The sequence below is a fragment of the Narcine bancroftii genome, chromosome 13, assembly GCF_036971445.1.
Source record: "Narcine bancroftii isolate sNarBan1 chromosome 13, sNarBan1.hap1, whole genome shotgun sequence".
Lineage (NCBI taxonomy): Eukaryota > Metazoa > Chordata > Chondrichthyes > Torpediniformes > Narcinidae > Narcine > Narcine bancroftii.
Window position 1 is genome coordinate 67,034,081 of NC_091481.1, and position 19,625 is coordinate 67,053,705.

A 19,625-nucleotide genomic window follows, 5' to 3' on the forward strand; every position below is an offset into this window, starting at 1 on the left:
TGCCAAATCATTCCAGGCCTTGTGATCTTATTTAAATATGATGAGAATTTTAAATTGTATCGTTAGAGGTTATAAAAGCAAACAATTTTATATTTAACAATTGAAGTGTAAAGGCAAAATTACTGATATTTTCTTGTTTAATGGTGTGATTGGAATGATTGACAGAATTATTTCCTTTTAAGCATTTAACTATCTGTGTGTTTAATATTTAAAACCAAGTTGCTGAAGGGCATTTACAACCTCAGATTATGAAAGCAAATTAAAATTCTGTTAATGGTAGGAGCATGTTCACAGCTAAAGATGCAAGTCTTTAACTTTAATTTTGAACCTCCTAAATTGTAAATTTAAGGGAGTAGAATGGTTCTGATGGATGTAAGGAAAGGACTTTTTCTGCATTTTGAAAAAATCTCAATTTTCATTGAGATCAATTCTCAATGGGAAAACAAAGAATCTTATTTTAGAATTGAAATTTAATTTTGCAGGCGCCAGGAACAAATAAAGGTTTAACAGGAGGTTTAACTTTCTTTTCTAGCTTTCACTGTGTTGAACTTCACTATTTATTAATAACTGTTTTACTCATCCTTTACTCCATAGTGGCATCTCATCCCGCATGAATGGCCAGCAACGCCAGAATAAATCCAGGAGATCTTCAGTCTGCAAGAATCAACTTGCATCAGGTAATCAAGAAGAACCACTTTTGTTTGTCAAAGAAAACTTGCAAATATAAATTCAGGGATGGACATTATATCAGCATATATTAAGCCATATAAAAGTTTCCCTTGTAGAATTCTACTAGATTTTTTTTCATTCCTTTGTCTTAATTTATCATTTACAATGAGCTCTGGGTTAGATAAATACTTCTTCCTGAAATATTGCTTATCATTTAGTCTCCGTATGCTGATGGTGAGTGCAGGAGATGAATATTGCCACTTCCAATGACGCAGGTTTTGGATGCAGAAGTGTGCTGGGTTTTATCTTGTTGTTTACTTATCACCAAATGCTTCCTTAGTAGCAATGGGTAACACAAAATTGGGACCAGTCCCATCGAGGATGTCCGACTGTTCAGGCTGATTTGCCCTAGACGTAAACATTTCTGTGCTTTTACCCAAAATCTTCAATTCTTCTGACTCCACTAATGGGATAAATTCAGAGATCATTTTCTGTAGCCTTTGGGCCTTTACCCCCCACCACCGCCCCTGGCAATGCTTCTAGGCCAGGGGTGGCGACATTTTAAATTTAGACATACAGCATGATAACATACCATCCTACACCCCCCCCCCCCATGGTACATATTCATGGGCTGAAAAGGCCTGCAACCGTGCTGTAGGGGTAAAACACGGGATTCTGTTGACTCTGTGGTTAAGTGAAAAAATACACAAATGCTGGAGAAACTGAGCAGGTCAAACAGTACCTTTATGTAGCAAAGATACATCACCAACGTTTCAGGCCTGAGCCCTTCAACAAGGTGTGGGGGAACATGAGGGATATCTGAACAAAAGGGGGTAGGGGGGTGGCGAAGGTGGGTGATGATAGGTGGAAGGGGGGATCACAGGGAGGGGGAAAGAGTCTAGGCTAGGGGGAAGAGAGAAAGGAAATAGGAACTGGAATAACGAGTTAACGGTGGGGGGGGGGAGGTGAGGAGAAAGAAAAGCTGATTAATGAATGTTGTGAACTCAATGTTTATGCCCTGGGGCTGAAGGGTACCCAGATGAAAAATGAGGCATGTTCCTCCAATCTGCAGGTGGTGAGGGTGGGATAGTGTGAAAAATCATGGACAGACGTGAGCTTGAGAGGGTGACTCATAATTGAAATGGTTGGCTATGCTGTATGTCTAAATTAAAAACTAAAAGGTTGCCCACCCCTGTTCTAGACTTTCGTAAATCTGTTCATTCAACTCTGTCACTAACCTCATTGACTAGGTCCACGATTCATGATGCTCCTGGTCTTGTGAGCTCTAGCTGATATTGGGGTAATTATTTTTCCCATAACTCTTTCATACCCAAATATCGAGATTGTAAGAGGCTGTTGAAAGTCTTAGCAGATTTGTGCCTGCTTTGCCATCAACCAGCTCTCGTTTATCGTCAGAAGTCCTTTACTTGCCCAAAACATTGGAATCTTTCATTTTCCACAGTTCAGTAAACTGAGTTTTGGACTACAGCTATCCTGACGCTTCACAGTGACTTCCATTAGGAATTGCTTATTGATTAAAAAATTATTAAATAAAATATTGGGCCACTCTGACCATTTTCTCACCACATTTGGGTTTGGTCTCCTTTTAGTTTTGTTCAATTTGCAACATTTGCATGTTCAGTTAGGATAAGGAACCACTGCCTGCAAGGAAGGCTGTTCTGTCAACCAACACTGAAATATGAGCTAACAACAGTTTGTATGCACAGATGCAAACATTTATTCCTTCCTAGGATAAGGGCTGGAATCGTCAAAGAAAGGAATAAATGTTAACAGCTGTGTTTACTGTTCTATGGTTGAAAATTTATGGATTAATTTCAATCAGTGTAACAAGGAGCTGAGAACTGGCCTGATCCTCAACAAAGTGAATCTTAGACCATTACTCTTTTTTTAAAAAGATATTTTTTTATTAAAGCAATAAATATATACACAAAAAAAGGTCAGAAAAACAAATGAACAAAATAAAATGCTCCCTCCTACCACCCACACTCCCCACTCGCAACCCTGGAATTGGAGAAATTGATAATTGAAAAACAGCAAAAATAACATTTGATCAGGTGATATATGAAGTCTGAATGTGTATTAATAAAGTATATATTACTACAGCAGATATTAGGGGCATGGGAGGACAGTTTATACTAATTCAGTAGCCGAGGAGCCTGGTTTCCTCCTCACACTCTACAAGATCTTTTCAGGTGTACTGTAGAATATTAACTAGTTTAACTATTGCCTCTGTGAAGGAGGAAGTTCAGATTTCCAGTTTTGTAGGATACAGTTTTTCCCAGCTATGGCCACAAGTAATTTAAAGTATTTTTCTTTAATTGTGGTTCACATTAAGATCTTGTAGATCTCGTAAAATCCAGACCCTAGGGGCAAATGAAATTTTGGTTTTTATAATATCTGAGGTTATTCCTAATGACATGTTTCCAGAAGTCTTCCAGATAAGAGCAGTTCCAAAGAACACGAAGTAAACTCCGTCACAGGTTTTACATCTCTGACAATTGGGAGAAGGGTTATGATATATTTTATGCAGCGTATGTGGAGTGTAATAGGTCCTGTAAAAGATATTAAACTCTATTTGTTTATTTATTTAAAATTAATACAGTTTGAGACATTTCAAGGATAGAGTAAATACTAGGAAGCTTAGTGATATTCAAGAACAGAGAGATCCTACCAGGTGGATAAGATGGTGAAGATATTTGATAAGCTTGCCTTCATAAGCAGAGACATTGAGTGAAAGAGTTAGCACATCATGTTGCATCTGAATAAGAAGTTGGTTACAGAGTATTGTGGTTGCCATCCTGCAGGGAGGATGTGGTAGCAGTAGAGAGAGTGCAGAAGGTAATCACCACGGTTTGCCCTGGAAGAAATTACTACTTTTATGAGGAGAGCTAGAATAGGCTGGGTTTATTCTCACTGGTTAGAAGATGAGTGACCCAAAAGATCTGCAAAATTATGAGGAGCAGAATCTTCTTCCCTGGTTTAGGTGAGACTGAGGAGTAAGTTTTTCACGCAGAGTGGTAGTGACATGGAAAAGGTGATGGAAGAAAATACAATGACAAAGTTAAAAAGATATTTAGTCAAGTAATTGGATTGAAAAGATGCTGAGGGATATGGGCTGAAGGCAGGCAAATGGGATTAGAGTAGATAGGCAACTCATCCAAGCAAAGGCAAAGTGCATTTAAAGGGCCGCCTTCTCTGCTGTACAATTCTATGATCCATTTCAAAGTTCTGTCTTAACTATTTGACATAAGGAATTGATGTGGGTTTCAGTTTCACGATATGAAGTTATAATGGTGGTCTATCTTTGCACAGCGCCATACTCCAGCCCAAGGTTACGTTCATTGGACAAGAAAAATGGAATCAACAGCAACTTGGCAGTCACTAGAGTTACCAGTCAATTCCTTCCACAATCCAGTTTGAAGAATTCAAGTAAAATGTTTACTTTCTGACAGAGGATGAATGAGAACATGATACAGTAATTGCATTTGTTTGCTCTCACTTGGACTGCCCGTACTTGAAATTAGAACTTGTGTTGACAATATGATTATTGAAAACGCTGATGTTGTTTCCAATCCTTCCAGTATTTTGAATACTGTTAAACTTTTAATATTTTTGCATTTTTTTTCCATGTCATTGTTTTTCGTCTTTATTGGTGCAAAGGCGCTCTGGTTCATAGACAGTCCTCTGAATATTCTGGTTGACAGAAAGCAATATTCTTTTACTGAGTCATCTTATGCTCCCTAATGGGATTGAGTTCTGCACTCCCATCGTGTGGCTATGCACAGTTCTGTGAAATCTTCCTAATTAACACACAAAAGCAGCATGTAACTTTTATGTTCTAGTTATTATATCACCTTCCTTTTAGCTGTAAATCTACATTATTCGTTTAAATAAAATATGGTTTTTAAAGTAGCTGTATGGTTAGGGTATGCTCTTGATATTTGCTTGATGTGGGCAGTTGTAAAGCCACAATCTGCAAGCAATGGAATGCATGTGTGGAAAATTCTAAAATGCGTGAGAAGTAATCAGAATTTTTTTGTCGTGAACATGTAATGAAATCCATTGTTTTGCAGCAGCATCGCAGGTGCAAAATTGCTATAAATTAAATTTTTTTAAAACAGTGCAAAATAGGAGAAAGTGAGGTCGTTCCTGTGGTTCGTTGTCCATTCGGAAATCTGATGGCTGTTGGGTGTCTGTCTTCAGGCTCCTGGACCTTCTTCCCGATGACAGGAGAGTGAAGAGGGCATGGCCTGGGTGGTGAGAATCCTTGAGGATAGAGGATGCTTTCTTGAAACACCGCCTCTTGTAGATGTCCTGAACAAAGTAGAGACTGGTGGCTGATTTCACAAGTGTCTGTAGTCTTTTCTCATACTGTGCATTGACACCAACATACCAGACAATGATGCAACCAGTCAGAATGTTCTCCACAGAACACTGTAGAAATTTGCAAGACTCTGGTAAACCCCATTCAAAAATTATTGTAAAATATTACATATTCCCTGTTAAAAGTCAGTGGGGAATTCTAGTCTTGGCCTCCTAGTGAAAGAGGGCACCCCGCCGACCCTCCAAAAGGGCAAGGTTGCCGAAAATGGAGGGACCTCAGGTGAGCATGTATGTGGATCATGGAGAGATAATGGAGACCTGCACTATTCCACCAAGGAGCTAACTGGAAGGGGACCGATACCACCAGCGGACATGTGAACTAGCCATGCCATGAAATGGCATACAAGGGGGCCCCCAATTCCCTTCTCTCTCATCAGAATGCAAGCGCCCTGGGCAGTCTGTTTGACCAACAGACGATTGGCAATGACAGTGGCTTGTGGGAATGGGTGGAGATTGCAGTCCAGGCCAGGTTCCCTGCCCTCTTAGAATGGGGCCAACACAACCGGCCACAGTGCTACACCGTTGGCATTGGGGTGCGGGATTTAGGGAATGGCCACGTGGGTCTCTACGGGGGTGCCTGCAAGCACCATCTCCCAGGGAGCACAAAGGTGATTGGTGCCTTGGGGGGCTATTTAGTCACCACCACATGCCCCAATCTGAGAGAGGTGGTCTTGCCCCTTGTGGACTGGCAACTGACAAGCCATTACTTTGCTAGAGGGATCCAAGTATATGGAGCAGGGAGCATCCACTCGAGTTTTCAGGGTGATTGGATGTCTTGCTGGTGATTTATGGAGATGTGTGCTGTCTGGAGAGAGCATTGCGGGGGAGAAGCCCCGTGGGTGTGGAGCTTCCTATGCGCCGTCCACTCTGACCTGGACCAGCTTCCCCACTGGTCCTCCCCCACCGGATGTGGCCCCTGACTAATCTATCTTTTGAGCTCCCAAACATCCCCCACCCCCACCCCACAGGAGAAGACTACCCTTCAAGCTGTTTCTCTTCTCGATGTGAGGGTCTATGAAACGCTCATCAACACAGACTACTGTGATCTCCTAACTGATTTCAGTCAGCACCTTTGCAGGAACCATTAAGAAACAGTTTGTTACTTATTATGCAAAAAATACAAGCAGACATACAACTTGTTGCCATGGAAACTGCTAGAACACCCTAAACAGAGCGACTCCACCGTCGCCAGGAGTGGGTGTTACTAGTTCTCGGGTCTTGAGCCATCAATCAACTAATCTAGTCGTGTGTGAGATGGCTCGCCTGAGTTCCCTAATTGTAAATAAAAGGATTCGTTCTTTGGATTTGGGAAAACACTGGTGTCTGTCATTTCTCTTTGGGTGGAATACAAGGTGAAGCTTGTATAACCACACAATGTGTGCATAGCACAAACATTTGGCACATTTACCACATTTTGGCGACAAATTGACAATGTCACTCACAACAGAACAGCTGCAGACTGTCCTCAAACAGCAGAAAAACTTTGAAGAAATATAAGTGAGGCTAATTGACCCACTGGCAGAGAAAATGTCCGTTGGGACTCTAGCCGTTGTTGGAGGTGAGCCTGAAGTTGGTTCAAATTCAGCAGGTGCTTTAATGAGCTCTATTACGGACTTCTTATTTCACCGAGAGTCAAGCACATTTGAAATTTCGTTCAAAAAGTATGAAGACTTATTTGCAGTCAACTTTGCCAAATTCAATGATGCGTGGAAAACTAGGCTGCTGTTATGGAAATTAGACGCTCGAGAACACGAGCGCTACACAAACATCATTCTGCCAGAACTTCCCCGTGAGCTCAACTTCAGGGAAACACTTTAACATGTTGGCAGAGATATTCGGTGAGCAAACATCACTGTTCAACATTTGATATCAGTGCCTCAAAACGACCAAGAAGATTTTTGTGACATACACGCATATAGAGAATCAACAGTGGGAGCATTTTAAACTCCCTATGCTGACTAAAGGCCAATTTAAATGTCTGTAGCGGGATTGCAGTCGCTCCAAGATGCCAATACGCTTGCTAGCGAAGATTGAGCAGGAGTCAGACATGACTCTTCAAAGATTAACAGCCAAACACCAACGCTTAATTAATCTGAAACTCAACAGCAAAACGGTGGAAGCGGTACCCCCATCCTCAAGCGGTTGTGTCCAGACAGTCAAGTCAGTAGACAAAGCAAAAGTGTGACCTGCCAGCAGCTGTTGGAACTGCAATGAGAGGTACTGCGCTCGTGACTGCCCGTACAGACGTCGACGCTGCAGTAAATGCAAGCGCCTGGGGCATAAAGCAGAATTCTGTAGAGCTGGAAGATGGAAAACATCTGATAAGTTCACCACCCTCAAAAGTGAAACCTATCACATGCAGGAAATATGTGAAGGTGCACATTAAAAGCATCCCAGTGAAGCTTCAAATTGATATAGCGTCTGACATTACTCAAATATCAAAGAAAACATGAAAACTGATTGGTCAGCCAGAGGTGACTCCAACCGAAAACACGGCACAGAATGCTTCTGGGGGATCCTGGAATTGTTAGGTTCAATTGACTGTTCTGTCAACTTAAATGGCGCAGAAGAAAATGGATCATGTTATCTGATAAAGATGTCCTAACCTTGATCTTGTGGGTCTCGACTGGATCGATAGGTTGAACCTTCTGGACCAGCCACTCAACAATATTTGCCACAAGTTGCAAGTGGCACATACTCCACAAACAGGAAAAATAAAAGAACAAAACGATGTGTTTTTTTTTAAAACTAATTAAGCAGATCAATATATACACAAGTGCCTCTGTATGCTGGACAAGGCACATAATCTCCCCGTCTGAATCTTATTCAGAAGTCACATCATCTGTCAGTCACGATTGGACTCCAGCCAATTGGTGCACACCTTGCCCTTGGCTAATTTAAATCACTTAGGGTCTTCATTGGCTAGCAGTGCAGATTAGCACTGTATTTAGCACCAGCGCAGAGCACATTCGCTCTCTCTACCTCATGGTCCAAGCCCCACTGCTCCAGGCCAAGTCGCTACTGTGGACATGGCTGGAAATGTCATGGGTAAGGTGTGCACTACACTGAAGCTGAGCTGCGGTATTGCGATATATCAATACTTGCAGTAGAGCTTCACCCTGTTGATCAGGGAACTGGGAGAGTGAGTAAGAGTCGCTGTTTATAGTGTGTGAGCGGGACCTTGTTTTCTGTTGTCGGAGTCCAATTGATCTCTGAGGTCAACGTCTATATTGTTGCTTACATGAATTAGTAATTGTGTACTGTTTAACATCCCTGTTTGTTTCCCTTTGTTAATAAAAGTGTGATTGTAGCACTTGTGTCCAGACTTATCTCTCTATGAACCCACTGAACCCGATACTCTTCTCAACACAAGGGTTTCTTCAGATTCTTGAACATAGCAATGTCCAATTAAAGGGGAAAGTGGCCTATTACCTTCAGAGAGAGTATGGTGGGTGGTTGACTTCTTGGCAATCGTGCAACCAACTGCTAGCCAAGGCTCTTCCTCTATCTGTGGCACATTGTAAAAAAAAAAAAAAAAAAAAAAAAATCCCATTGGAGCAATTGGTACAGATTTAAGATTTCTGGGACAGCCTGTCATATGAAAGAGCATCACATATGGTAGCAGACTTGGCAGTGGACCAGTGAGGGGCTCTGAGGTTAAAGGATACACAGGCTGTTGTCAAGGCGAGGAACCCACGCAGACTGCTGGCGGCTGCAGTCAAGGGACTCACACCAGGCTGCGGACTGCTGGAGACGCTGGAGGGGTACCAGGTATCGGAACTGGGATGCGAGAGGGTGCTGGAGGCTTCCTGAGCATATCAAAAATGTGCCTCTGGAGCTCGGGTTGCTGATAGTTTGGACTGAAAACTTTGTGGCTGAGGGAGTGCTGGAGGTGAAGCCACAGGCATTCAGGGTCTCTCTTTTGCTTCTTTCTCTGGCTGTAAGGGACACTGGGCAATTTTTGCTGATAGCGAATCTTCGTCTGCCTTACGGTAGACTAAAGGGAATTTCACATTTTTATTACATGATAATAAAATAATCTTGAATAAAATACTTTAATGGCAAAGATTGGCAAAAGTCTTTGTTTTATCACTGGCTTCTGACAATTCATTGCTCTCTATTTCCAGTAATTCAAGTAAAATAAAATGATCATTTTAAAAATCTTTGACCCTTGAGAATCGTTGAATTAAAACTGAATAAAGATGTATTTTAACTCTTTTTTAATCAAAATCCAGTTTCTCAGAGCAATATTAGTGTTCTGAGCTTTAGAACATTTTCTCGAACCAGAAATGGCTGATACTGGTTTGCCTCAGCCCTGTAAAAACTGATGATGGGACATGATTATTCTCTTGTGCTTCAATCATTGTCTTTTGGAATTGCAGTAAAACTTTGGAAACAGAATTACTGCAATTACTCTGAAATACTATTTAAATGATCAAATAAAATCTAAAATATTCAGGCTCATTAAGGTTTGCAAACTTCTGTTTTGCAAAGCATTGTGAGCTGCTGAACCTTGAAGTGGAAATTTCTAGTATTTTGCAGCAGGTATTTCCACCTTGTAATGTTCTTGCAAATGTAACACTGTACCAAATTGGATAAATCTCCAAAAACTGGCACAGGTAAAGATATCGCAGAAACCCTGATAGATTATTCTCAGAACATTTAATGTGCTCTGTCCAACAGTATGAAATTTCGATGATTCCAAGATTTTTTTTTTCTATCCATGAATTATTTCTTGAAAACACCTCTTAAAATGAATTTGTAAATTTTTAAACTTTAAAATAATGCCTTTTGTTTGAAAGCAACTACTATTTAAAAGGATTCTTATTGTGAGAATCTTAAATGTTGTATATTAAGTCAGGTGAGACTCAGTTCACATTGCAGCGCTCTGGTTTACCCAGAAGGATTTTATTTTAAATTTGTACATTACTCTGGGGTTCATCTCATAACCTGGAGTAGCTGTACCTTGATGAAGGGTTCAAGCCTGAAATATTGATTATGTATCTTTACCTTTGCTATAAAAGAGTACACTGACCTTCTGAGATTCTCCAGCCTTGTGTTTTTACCTCAGTCACGGTTTCTGCAGACTTTTATGTTTTACTCCAGCATCTTAATAGCAAAACTACAAACAAGGAGTTGATTGATGACTTCAAGAAGGGAAAACCTTCTTGAAGGCACAACCCAGAGATCATTGGGATCATTGGGAGATCAGAAATGGAGAGAGTGAGTAAATTTTAAGTACTTGGGACTCACTATCTTGGAGGATCTTTCCTGCACCCAACACACTATGGCATCATGAAGAAAGCATGGAGAAGACTTGAATGGCTTCTGCTCCAGTATTTTGTGTGAACTTGTGAAGTACTTGGGGCATGTTGCTTTCCTAAAGTGTTATACCAATGCCCTTTTCTGATGGAACTGAACAGCTGAACAGGACAGATACCAGCTGGCATTTACGTTGCAAAATCTGGGAAATTGACTCCTGACTTTCAAAAATTAGAAACTGAGGATGTGACGGCATCGACGGTGTTTGGGAGGGATCGAGACTAGTTCTGGCTGATGCTGTGAAGTTTGAGTGAATTTATAGAAGCCGCGTGCTCTATGCGATTTTCCCCAGACAGGTCTTGATCGCTCTAAGCAACAGAAGAGAAACTTTACTGATTATAGTTCCCTTTTCCAAAGTTTCTTCAGGTCTGCAAGCTATGATTACAAGAAAATATCTGTTTTTGATGCTTCACGTTGTGCAGCTTGATGGAAAAGCTTGTCTTTACCAATCTGTTGCTTTTGTTTATGAAAGGCTGCTTTAATGCTGATAATTCAGAGCAAAGTACAGGTAGTTCTAAACTTACAACCGTGTTCTGTCCTGACCGACCGGTCATATCTCAGAAATTCACTGCATCCCACCAAGGCCAATCCTCACAAGAAGTTGGCCACCAGCCAGCTCTCATGAGAGGTTCACTTCCACTGCCATAGGTTGGACCCTCCCTTCAACCCAAAAGCATAATTTTTATATTTACATATATTTTTTCTAATATTTTCTTCGGTCATATGTACGGACGGCTGTAAGTCGCGTAGGTTGTAAGTCAGAGACTACCTGAGGATTATGAAGGATCGCGCAGTGGTTTAACCATTGCAGTCTTATTGGAATCCACCACTCATTGTGCCTTTCCATCCTCTCTTGTGCTTCCTGTTAAAGCAAAGACCGAGATCTCCATACCTTTGGCATGGAAAAATAAGGTCCATCAACGAAGAGCCAATTCTGCCCTCAATCAACTTTCCAGTTATTTTGTTTTCCAGTTTGGGTACAACAGATCACACACAATTCCTCACATTATAATAAATGGGGAGAATACTGAAGAAAGCAACAAAACCGGTTATAGTGTAATTGAGAAAGGAAACTTTTCCAATTTAAGTGTATGCCACAATGTTGAAGTACTATTGTATGATTAATATTTTATTAACTTTATTCTTCAAATCTGCAAAAATTTTATCTAAATTTATTATACAACAATACCATCTATAAATTCACTGACGATATTAGTGGGTTATATAAAAGGAGGTGACGAGTCAGCAAAAGGTGGGAGATTAAAAACTTGGCTGGATGGTGCACCAACAACAACCTCGCACTCAATGTCAGCAAAACCAAGGAGCTGATTGTTGACTTCAGAAAGAGAAAACCAGAGATAATTACCTCAGAGGATCTTTCCTAGATTCAGTACCCTAATGGCATCATGAAGAAAGCACATCAGCACCTCTATTTTGCAGAGGTTTGGTGAAATGTCCGAAACTGGTAAATTTCTACAGAGGTGTGGTGGAAAATGTGCTCACCAATATGGAGACAACAATACCCCTGAGTGGAAAGCCCTACAGAAGGTAGTGGACACAGCCCAGGACATCACAGGCAAAACCCTCCCCAGCATCAAGAACACCTTCAAGGAACACTGCCATCAGAGAGCAGCAGCAATCATCAAGGATCCGCATCATCCAGCACGCGCTTTGTTCTCACTGCTACCATCAGGAAAGAGATATGGGTGCCTCAAGACTCACACCCACCAGGCTCAGGAACACCTGCTACCCACCCACCACCAAACTCAATTAGGGACTCATTTATAGTCTCTTACTTTTGAATTTTTGTTTTCTCTGTATTGTAGTCAGTTTTTTTACATTTCCTTATTTATTTACAGGTGTTCATTGATTACAGTTTTATTTAGTGGTAATTCTGCCTGGCCTACAGGGAAAAATAATCTCATTGTATGCGATGGCATGTATTTAATCTGACAATAAATCTGAAATAGGAATATTCTCATGACATTTCTTGGCCTTTTTTTAAATCCAGAAAGAAAATCAATAAAATTATCCTCAGCCACCAATGCGTAGGGAATTAGAAGTCTGGAGAATGTTGCTTTATTTGCAAACATCTGGCTCTAGCCATATTTAAAACTCATTAAACCTGGAACTCAGTAAGGTTTCAAATCTGATCTTGATACTTTTCATACTGATCATGCTTTTACAGTTGGTGGTTGCTGAGGTTATATTGGAAAAATATCTACATTTTAAATTTAAATTTAGACATGCAGCACAGTAACAGGCCATTTGGGCCCACGAGTCTGTGCCGCCAAATTTACACCCCATTAACATTCACCCCCACCCCGGTACGTTTTTGAACAGTGGGAGGAAACCGGAGCCCCCGGGGAAAACCTAGGCAGACACAGGGAGAACGTACAGACAGCGCAGGATTCCAACCCCAGTCCAGTTCCGATTACTAGCGCTGTAAATGCGTTGCACTAACCACTACACCAACTGTGCCTCCCTACTTGAGCCAAGAAGATACCAAGAAGTCATCAGAAGCCACAAGTAATACAGATTCAGCAAGGATGAATACTTTAGCTCCCCAAGAAAATTATATTTTTCTGTGTTGAAGTTAATAATGTTTTTTAAATCCTCCATCTTGTTCCCTGTGGCATATTCAGGGCCTTTATCATCTATTATTTTGATTCCTGTTTGCCTGAGAATCAAGTTTCGGAATACTTGGTTCCAGTTGAGCTGAGTTCCCCTGCAGAATGGGTTTGGATATCTCGTCATCTTTAACAAGAACCTACCCTCTGATTTTTCCAGGTCTGTAGTTCGAGTCTCAGTCAGGCTGTTCAAGCAGAGCCATTTTACAGTAGCATAACAGTTATGGTTTGAACTGAGAGGTCTAAACTAAGCTGGAGTTATGACAACTGGGGTTTTGATTTTCATTAATTAGGTGACTCCATCACCAATATCGAAGTACTCGAGCTGGCAGAGTCCGCAAGCATCGAATCCATGCTGATGAAGACCCAACTGCGCTGGGTGGGTCACATCTCCAGAATGGAGGACCATCGCCTTCCCAAGATCGTGTTCTATGGCGAGCTCTCCACTGGCCACCGAGACAGAGGTGCACCAAAGAAGAGGTACAAGGACTGCCTAAAGAAATCTCTTGGTGCCTGCCCTATCGACCACCGCCAGTGGGCTGATCTTGCCTCCCACTGTGCATCTTGGCGCTTCACAGTTCGGCGGGCTGCAACCTCCTTTGAAGAAGACCGCAAATCCCACCTCACTGACAAAAGACAAAGGAAGAAAAACCCAACCCCAACCCACCAATTTTCCCTTGCAACCGTGCCTGCCTGTCCTGCATCGGACTTGTCAATCACCAATGAGCCTGCAGCAGACATGGACGTACCCCTCCATAAATCTTCGTCCGCGAAGCCAAGCCAAAGAATTAGGTAAACTTGGAATTATAAAGAAACCAGCATTAAGAATAGTTACCATGACTTTTGGTGGGGGGGGTGGGGGGGGGAATATCTTGTTTCACTACTCAACTCTGCTTCCCCATTGCAGCTTGCTGAGGCACAGTCAGTTAAGGGATGAGAAATATATCCTGGTCCTGCCAGCAATGTAGTGAATGTAAAGTGAGAGTTGATGCCTCCTGCAGTGTTCTGACAAACTGAACGGAGAATTGGCAGAGCGTCGGAAGATACTTGCCAACACCTTTCTCACATCACTGATCTGTGACAATAATAAGTATATTGTCATACACATAGTACAATGTACATATGCACCAAAATTCTTCCTTGTTGCAGCCAGATAGGTACGTCAAATTTTTAAAAAACCTCAATAGTATACATGATTTGAACTGAAAAGAGACAAGTAATTCAAAAGGTGTTTCTTGTGTGTTACAGCCGAGTCGCGGAACAGATGCATATAGGTCATGATTCAAGAAACAGGAAAACAGAATACTGTAACTCAAACCTTTAAACTCCACATAACATGCAAATCTTGTAAATGAGTGATAAGAATCCATTTTTGAGTTTGTTACTGTTAGCCTGGCAACGTAAAATCAATGCTTGCCGTCCACAGACACCCACGCTATAAGCGATTCTGCGGATTAACGAATCGTGTAATAATATACAGTATCCTCCAAAATGCTTGGGACAAAGACACTTTTTTCCTTTATTTGTTCCTGTACTCCATAATTTTAAATTTGTAATCAAACAATTCACATGTAAATGAAGTACTCATTTAAAGTTGTTTATATACATTTTGGTTCGGCCATGTAGAAATTACAGCACTTTTTTTATACATCGTTCCCCCATTTCAGGGCACCATGATGTTTAGGGCATTTGACTTCCCATGTGTTTTCTTAGTACTCGGGTATGTTTAAATGCTTCATTGTTGCAGGTGTAAAAGAGCTAAGGCTTGATCACTGTTGGAGTCTGTAGTTACCATTTTTCAACATGAGGGCCAGAGTTGTGCCAGTGTAAGTCAAAGAAGCCATTATGAGGCTGAAAAACATGAATAAAACAGTAAGAGACATCGTCTGAAACTTAGGTTTATTAAAATCAACTGTTCGAAATAACATTAAAGAGAAGGAGCATACTGGTGTGCTCAGTAATCGTAAAGGGGCTGATAGGCCAAGGAAGATCCCCCCCCCCCGCTGATGACAGAAGAATTATCATCATAATGAAGTAAAATCCCTAAATGCATGTCCGACAAATCAGAAATTTTCTTCAGGAGGCAGGTATGGATGTGTCGATTTCGGTCTGCAGAAGACTTCATGACAGAAATACAGAGGCTACGCTGCAGGATGCAAACCATGGCAAAATGGTAGCTTTGGATCATGGGTAGTTCCCTTACCCCTCCACACTTTGCTCTTGCCATCACTGCTATCGATTAATCTTGGTCTCATCTGTCCACAAGATCTTTTTCCGGAATTCTGCAGACTTTTTTAAATACCTTGGCAAACTGTAATTTGGTCGTCCTTTCTGTGGCTAACGAGAGGTTTAACTCCTGCAGTGTAGGCCTCTGTTTATTTTCATAAAGTCTTTCATACATAATATTCAGAGTTATCCTAGAAAAAAAGTGACTGCAATAGTGCAGACAATCCTTTCATGGTGTCAGAGCAGTTCATGCTTAGCTTTACAAGGAGAGGTGCAAGAGCTTGTAAGATAGCAGTTGGAAAGAAATCGTTCTTGAACCTACATATGCTGCTCTGCAGACGTCTGTACCTTCTGCCGAAGGTAGCAGTGAGAAGAGGTTGTGACCAGCGTGATGAGGATCCTTTATGGTGTTGGCTGCCTTTTGGAGGTAGTGTCTTCCCAAGATGTCTTCAATGGATGGAAGGTCTAGAGCCTTTAATGTGCGTAAGGTAGGTTAAGTAATGCATGAGATGGGGTAATTGGATGATGGTAAGAGGAAGAGGAAAACATAATTTTGTATTTTAGGCTTTGTGTTTAAGGTGGTTCTGGCACGAGAATCGAATGGTGATCCGTACCAGTCAGGTTTACCCATTCGGTAATTAGCTCTGAAGGATGTGCGTTCAAGTCTCACTCTAGGATCTGAGAAGACATAGCGCGGTATTGAACGTGCCACCTCTCCATCTGTAAAATCACCATATGCTGTCTGTTTCTTTACACCTGTGCTGGACACAGAATTGCTGCCATAATAATCTTAACCACAATAAACTAACTTGTGAAAAGTCCTCTCCAAGAGTTTTGAGGCACAAAGTTGCTTGCAATGCAATATTTAGACTATTGTCGTGCATTAAGCTGAGGGTTGTCGCTCTCAGTTTTTTTTATAGTTTCATGAAAAATGGCAGTAAATGCACTTTTGGTTTGGAGCTTCCACTGCAGGTTCTATTCGTGCACGTCTGAGGTCTATTAACTTGCACCACAGTGCAGCCAACTATCTAGAGTCCTGCAACACAGTGGAACCCCTATTGCCTGTGAAACTAATGCAAATAGTCCCACTCTCTGCTCTGGTGCCTCACAACTTTTTTTTGACATATAATTTCCTTTTGAGATTTACTAATCAATTTGTTTCCACTACTATTGTGCCATTGTATTCAAAATCATAGCAAATTGGTAAACTGAAAAATAATTTTCATATAAAATCGGATATACAGCTCAGTAATGGGCTCTTCCAGACTACAAGCCCGTTCTGCCCAATTACACCTAATTGACATAACTCCCAGTACGTTCTGAACTGCATCCAGAAGAAACCCACACTGATATGGGGTGAACGTGCAGACTTCTTACAGACAGCACCGGATTTGAACTCGGGTCGCTGTAACAGCGTTGCACTAACCATACGGCCCCATCATTTGGTTACATATACCCTGTGGTTCTTTGCCACTTACCCTGTTTTCTGATTATCCACCCATTTTTCTCAGTGGAAACAATTTCTCCCTCAGCTCCCTCCAAACCCATAATTATTTTGCTCCAACTCGAGGGTTTTTTAAAGAAAAGGAACACACAGCTAAGTTTAACTGTATAAACATGCCCAGAAATTCCGACAAAGATGTGATGCTATATTTCAGAGACAGGTGTGGTTTAATATATGTCCTCAGGGTTAAAAACCTCTGACAAATGAAACCTGTGTAAAAATACTGTAAAATAGCCATCTCCGTCAGTTGATTGGAGCAAGGGGTTTGGTTTATTTCATTATTAGACTTTTTTTTTCAAGGTTTTAATATTCTTCAGTTTAATTTGGGTTTCACAGTTATTACGAAAGCACAGAATTTTAAAGTGTAAAATAGAAAGCAGGCCATTCATTCCAACTGATCCGAACTCCACGTGAGGCCCCTTCCACCCAAGTTTGCTTGAACTCAATGACTACAAGTTTCCATCAGCATCCTATTAACATAATCCGATCCTTTCTCCCTCATGCCTCAACTATTCCATGTGGTAGCAAGTTCCACATTCTAACCACTGTTTGAACAACAGATATCTTCCTGAATTCCTCATTGGATTTACTCCGATAATATTTTATGTTTTGGATCCCCAATTCAGTTCTTCTGAACTAAAACATTCTTTCTATTGGTTCCCTACATTGAGCAGCTTTGTAATATTAAACACTGTTATTAGATCACCCCTCGATAACTCCAAACCTCTTCAGTTCATCAGGCATGAAGCTTTCTGCCAGTGACTTTGTAATAATGCCTGAAGCTGAATTATTAAATCGAGTGGAAAAGTGAAGTAAAAGCTGCTCTCATGTTCATACCAGATGGAGGATGATTATCAGTGCACGTTGTTGCTGCAAAGCCATGAGTATGGATCACAGGGAAGGAGAGCACAGAGATGCACGGCCACATTGTTCTGTGTGGCAATGTCCTCTTTTAACTGAATACAGTGTGTTGATTAACCAAAAAACATTACATTCCTGTGGTTTGTATGAAAGGCAGGTGAGATAGTGAAGGACTAATCACATCTTATGGGGGAATAATTTTAAATTTTGTAGGGATTATTGTGATTAAATGCATAGAAACAGGCCATTCAGCCCTTCTGGTCCATGCCAACCATGGTCTGTCTACATTTGTCCACAAGAAGTCCACATCCCTCTGTATCTTTCCTGTCCATCCCTCTGTATCTTTCCTGTCCAAGTACCTGTCTAAATTTGTTTTAAACATTGTGATGTGCCTCTGGCACTTCCTCCGACAGCTCATTCTGAATAACCACAAATCTCTGAGGAAAAACTTACCCCCCAGAGCTCCTTTAATTTCTCCCCTCTCACTTTAAACCTCAACTTATACAAAGATGACGGTGATATCAGAGACAACTTTTTTTTAATTGATGCCTGTCTGAAGTGCTCACTGTTGCAACATGATAGTCAATTGGCTTGTGGTGAGCTCCCACAAATCAGATAGCTTGTTTCTGATGGTTAGGTTGAAAGAACAGAAAAGAAAACACAATCTTTGGAAAGTCAAACCTGGATGCAGAAGCCAGCAGTCCAAACCTCACAGCACCAGGTCAGCCTAGAAAAATGTTTAAATGGCTGGAATCTTAGAGAATTAAGATGGAGATCACTGATATGGGGACAGGAATACCCCCAAGTATAAGCCCTGCAAAACGTAGTGGACACATCCAAAGACATCACGGGTAACACCCTCCCCACTATTGAGACCATCTTCAGGGAACGTTGCCGTCAAAAAGCAGCAGCAAAAATCAAGGACCCACCCCACCCAGCACATATCGCTGCTGCCGTCAGGAAAGAGGTATCGGGGCCACAAGACTCACATCACCAGATTCAGGAACAGCTGCTCCCCCTCCCCCATCAGGCTCCTCAACGACAAACTCAATCAGGGATTTGTTTAAGGATTCTCATTTTTGCACTTTATTGATTTTTTTTCTTTCTCTATATCACACAATTTGTTCACATTTCTTTACATGTGTACATTGTGAACAGTTTTTTGTGCACTACCAATATGTGGTAATTCTGCCTGGCCCACAAAAAGAATCTCAGGGTTGTATGTGATGCCAGGTATGTTCTCTGACAATAAATCTGAAATCTGAGGAAGGTGGGCATGAATGTTGTATAGATCTGCATCAGATGATCTCGAGAACAGAAAGGAGGTTACATGAAGAAAATAAGGAGAAAATTTAGCTGATTTTGTCAGTAGCTAAAGAATAGAGAATCAAGGATCAATCCAAGTCATGAGCCATGAATGTCACATTCTGCAAAAGCATGATAGGTTGGTGTAGAGCAGTGGTTTTCAAACTTGTTCTTTCCACCCATATACCACCTTAAGTAATCCCTATGCCATAAGTGCTCTGTGATTAGTAAGGGATTACTTAAAGTGGTATATGGGTGGAAAGAACAAGTTTGAAAACCACTGGTGTAGAGAGAAGGGAATGTGAAAATTACAACCGAGCCATGATCGAGATGGGTGACTCTCCATCAGGACCAGCTCAGTGGGTACTTGTGGTGCAGACACCCAAGAACAAAGGGCTGATTCATCAGAGTGGATAGGGCATTTGTGATCTTTTGGAATTTGTGAAGATTAAAAAAGGTCATGTGAAATTTTATACGTGTATATCATAGCCATACAAAGAACATCTAACTGAAAATTTAGTAGGGAGTGAGTTTACATTGTGCTGTTGGTCTCTGCTGTGTTTGGTTGAACATCCAATAGAGCTTGCTCTTTGAGTTGAACAGCAGGTTGTTGGGTGCTCCATGTCCAGGTGAGATCAAATGCCAATCGACACTGATCCCATATTGTCGTCAGCTCAACTCATATTCTAACACGGCATCAACCA

At 41.2% G+C, this 19,625-nt stretch overlaps 1 protein-coding gene across 8 annotated transcripts in view; it reads left to right on the top strand.

Moving 5' to 3' along the window:
* The window catches only part of LOC138748958 (kinesin-like protein KIF18A), an 86,978-nt gene extending 78,595 nt beyond the window's left edge, over positions 1-8,383 (top strand). For all 8 annotated transcript variants that reach the window (XM_069909922.1, XM_069909925.1, XM_069909926.1 and 5 more), the window contains 2 exons: positions 595-677; positions 4,003-8,383. In XM_069909922.1, coding sequence (XP_069766023.1) covers positions 595-677; positions 4,003-4,139 — 220 coding nt within the window. In that variant the 3' untranslated portion in view covers positions 4,140-8,383. The remainder of the gene's footprint in view (positions 1-594; positions 678-4,002) is intronic.
* The last annotated feature ends 11,242 nt before the right edge of the window (positions 8,384-19,625 follow it).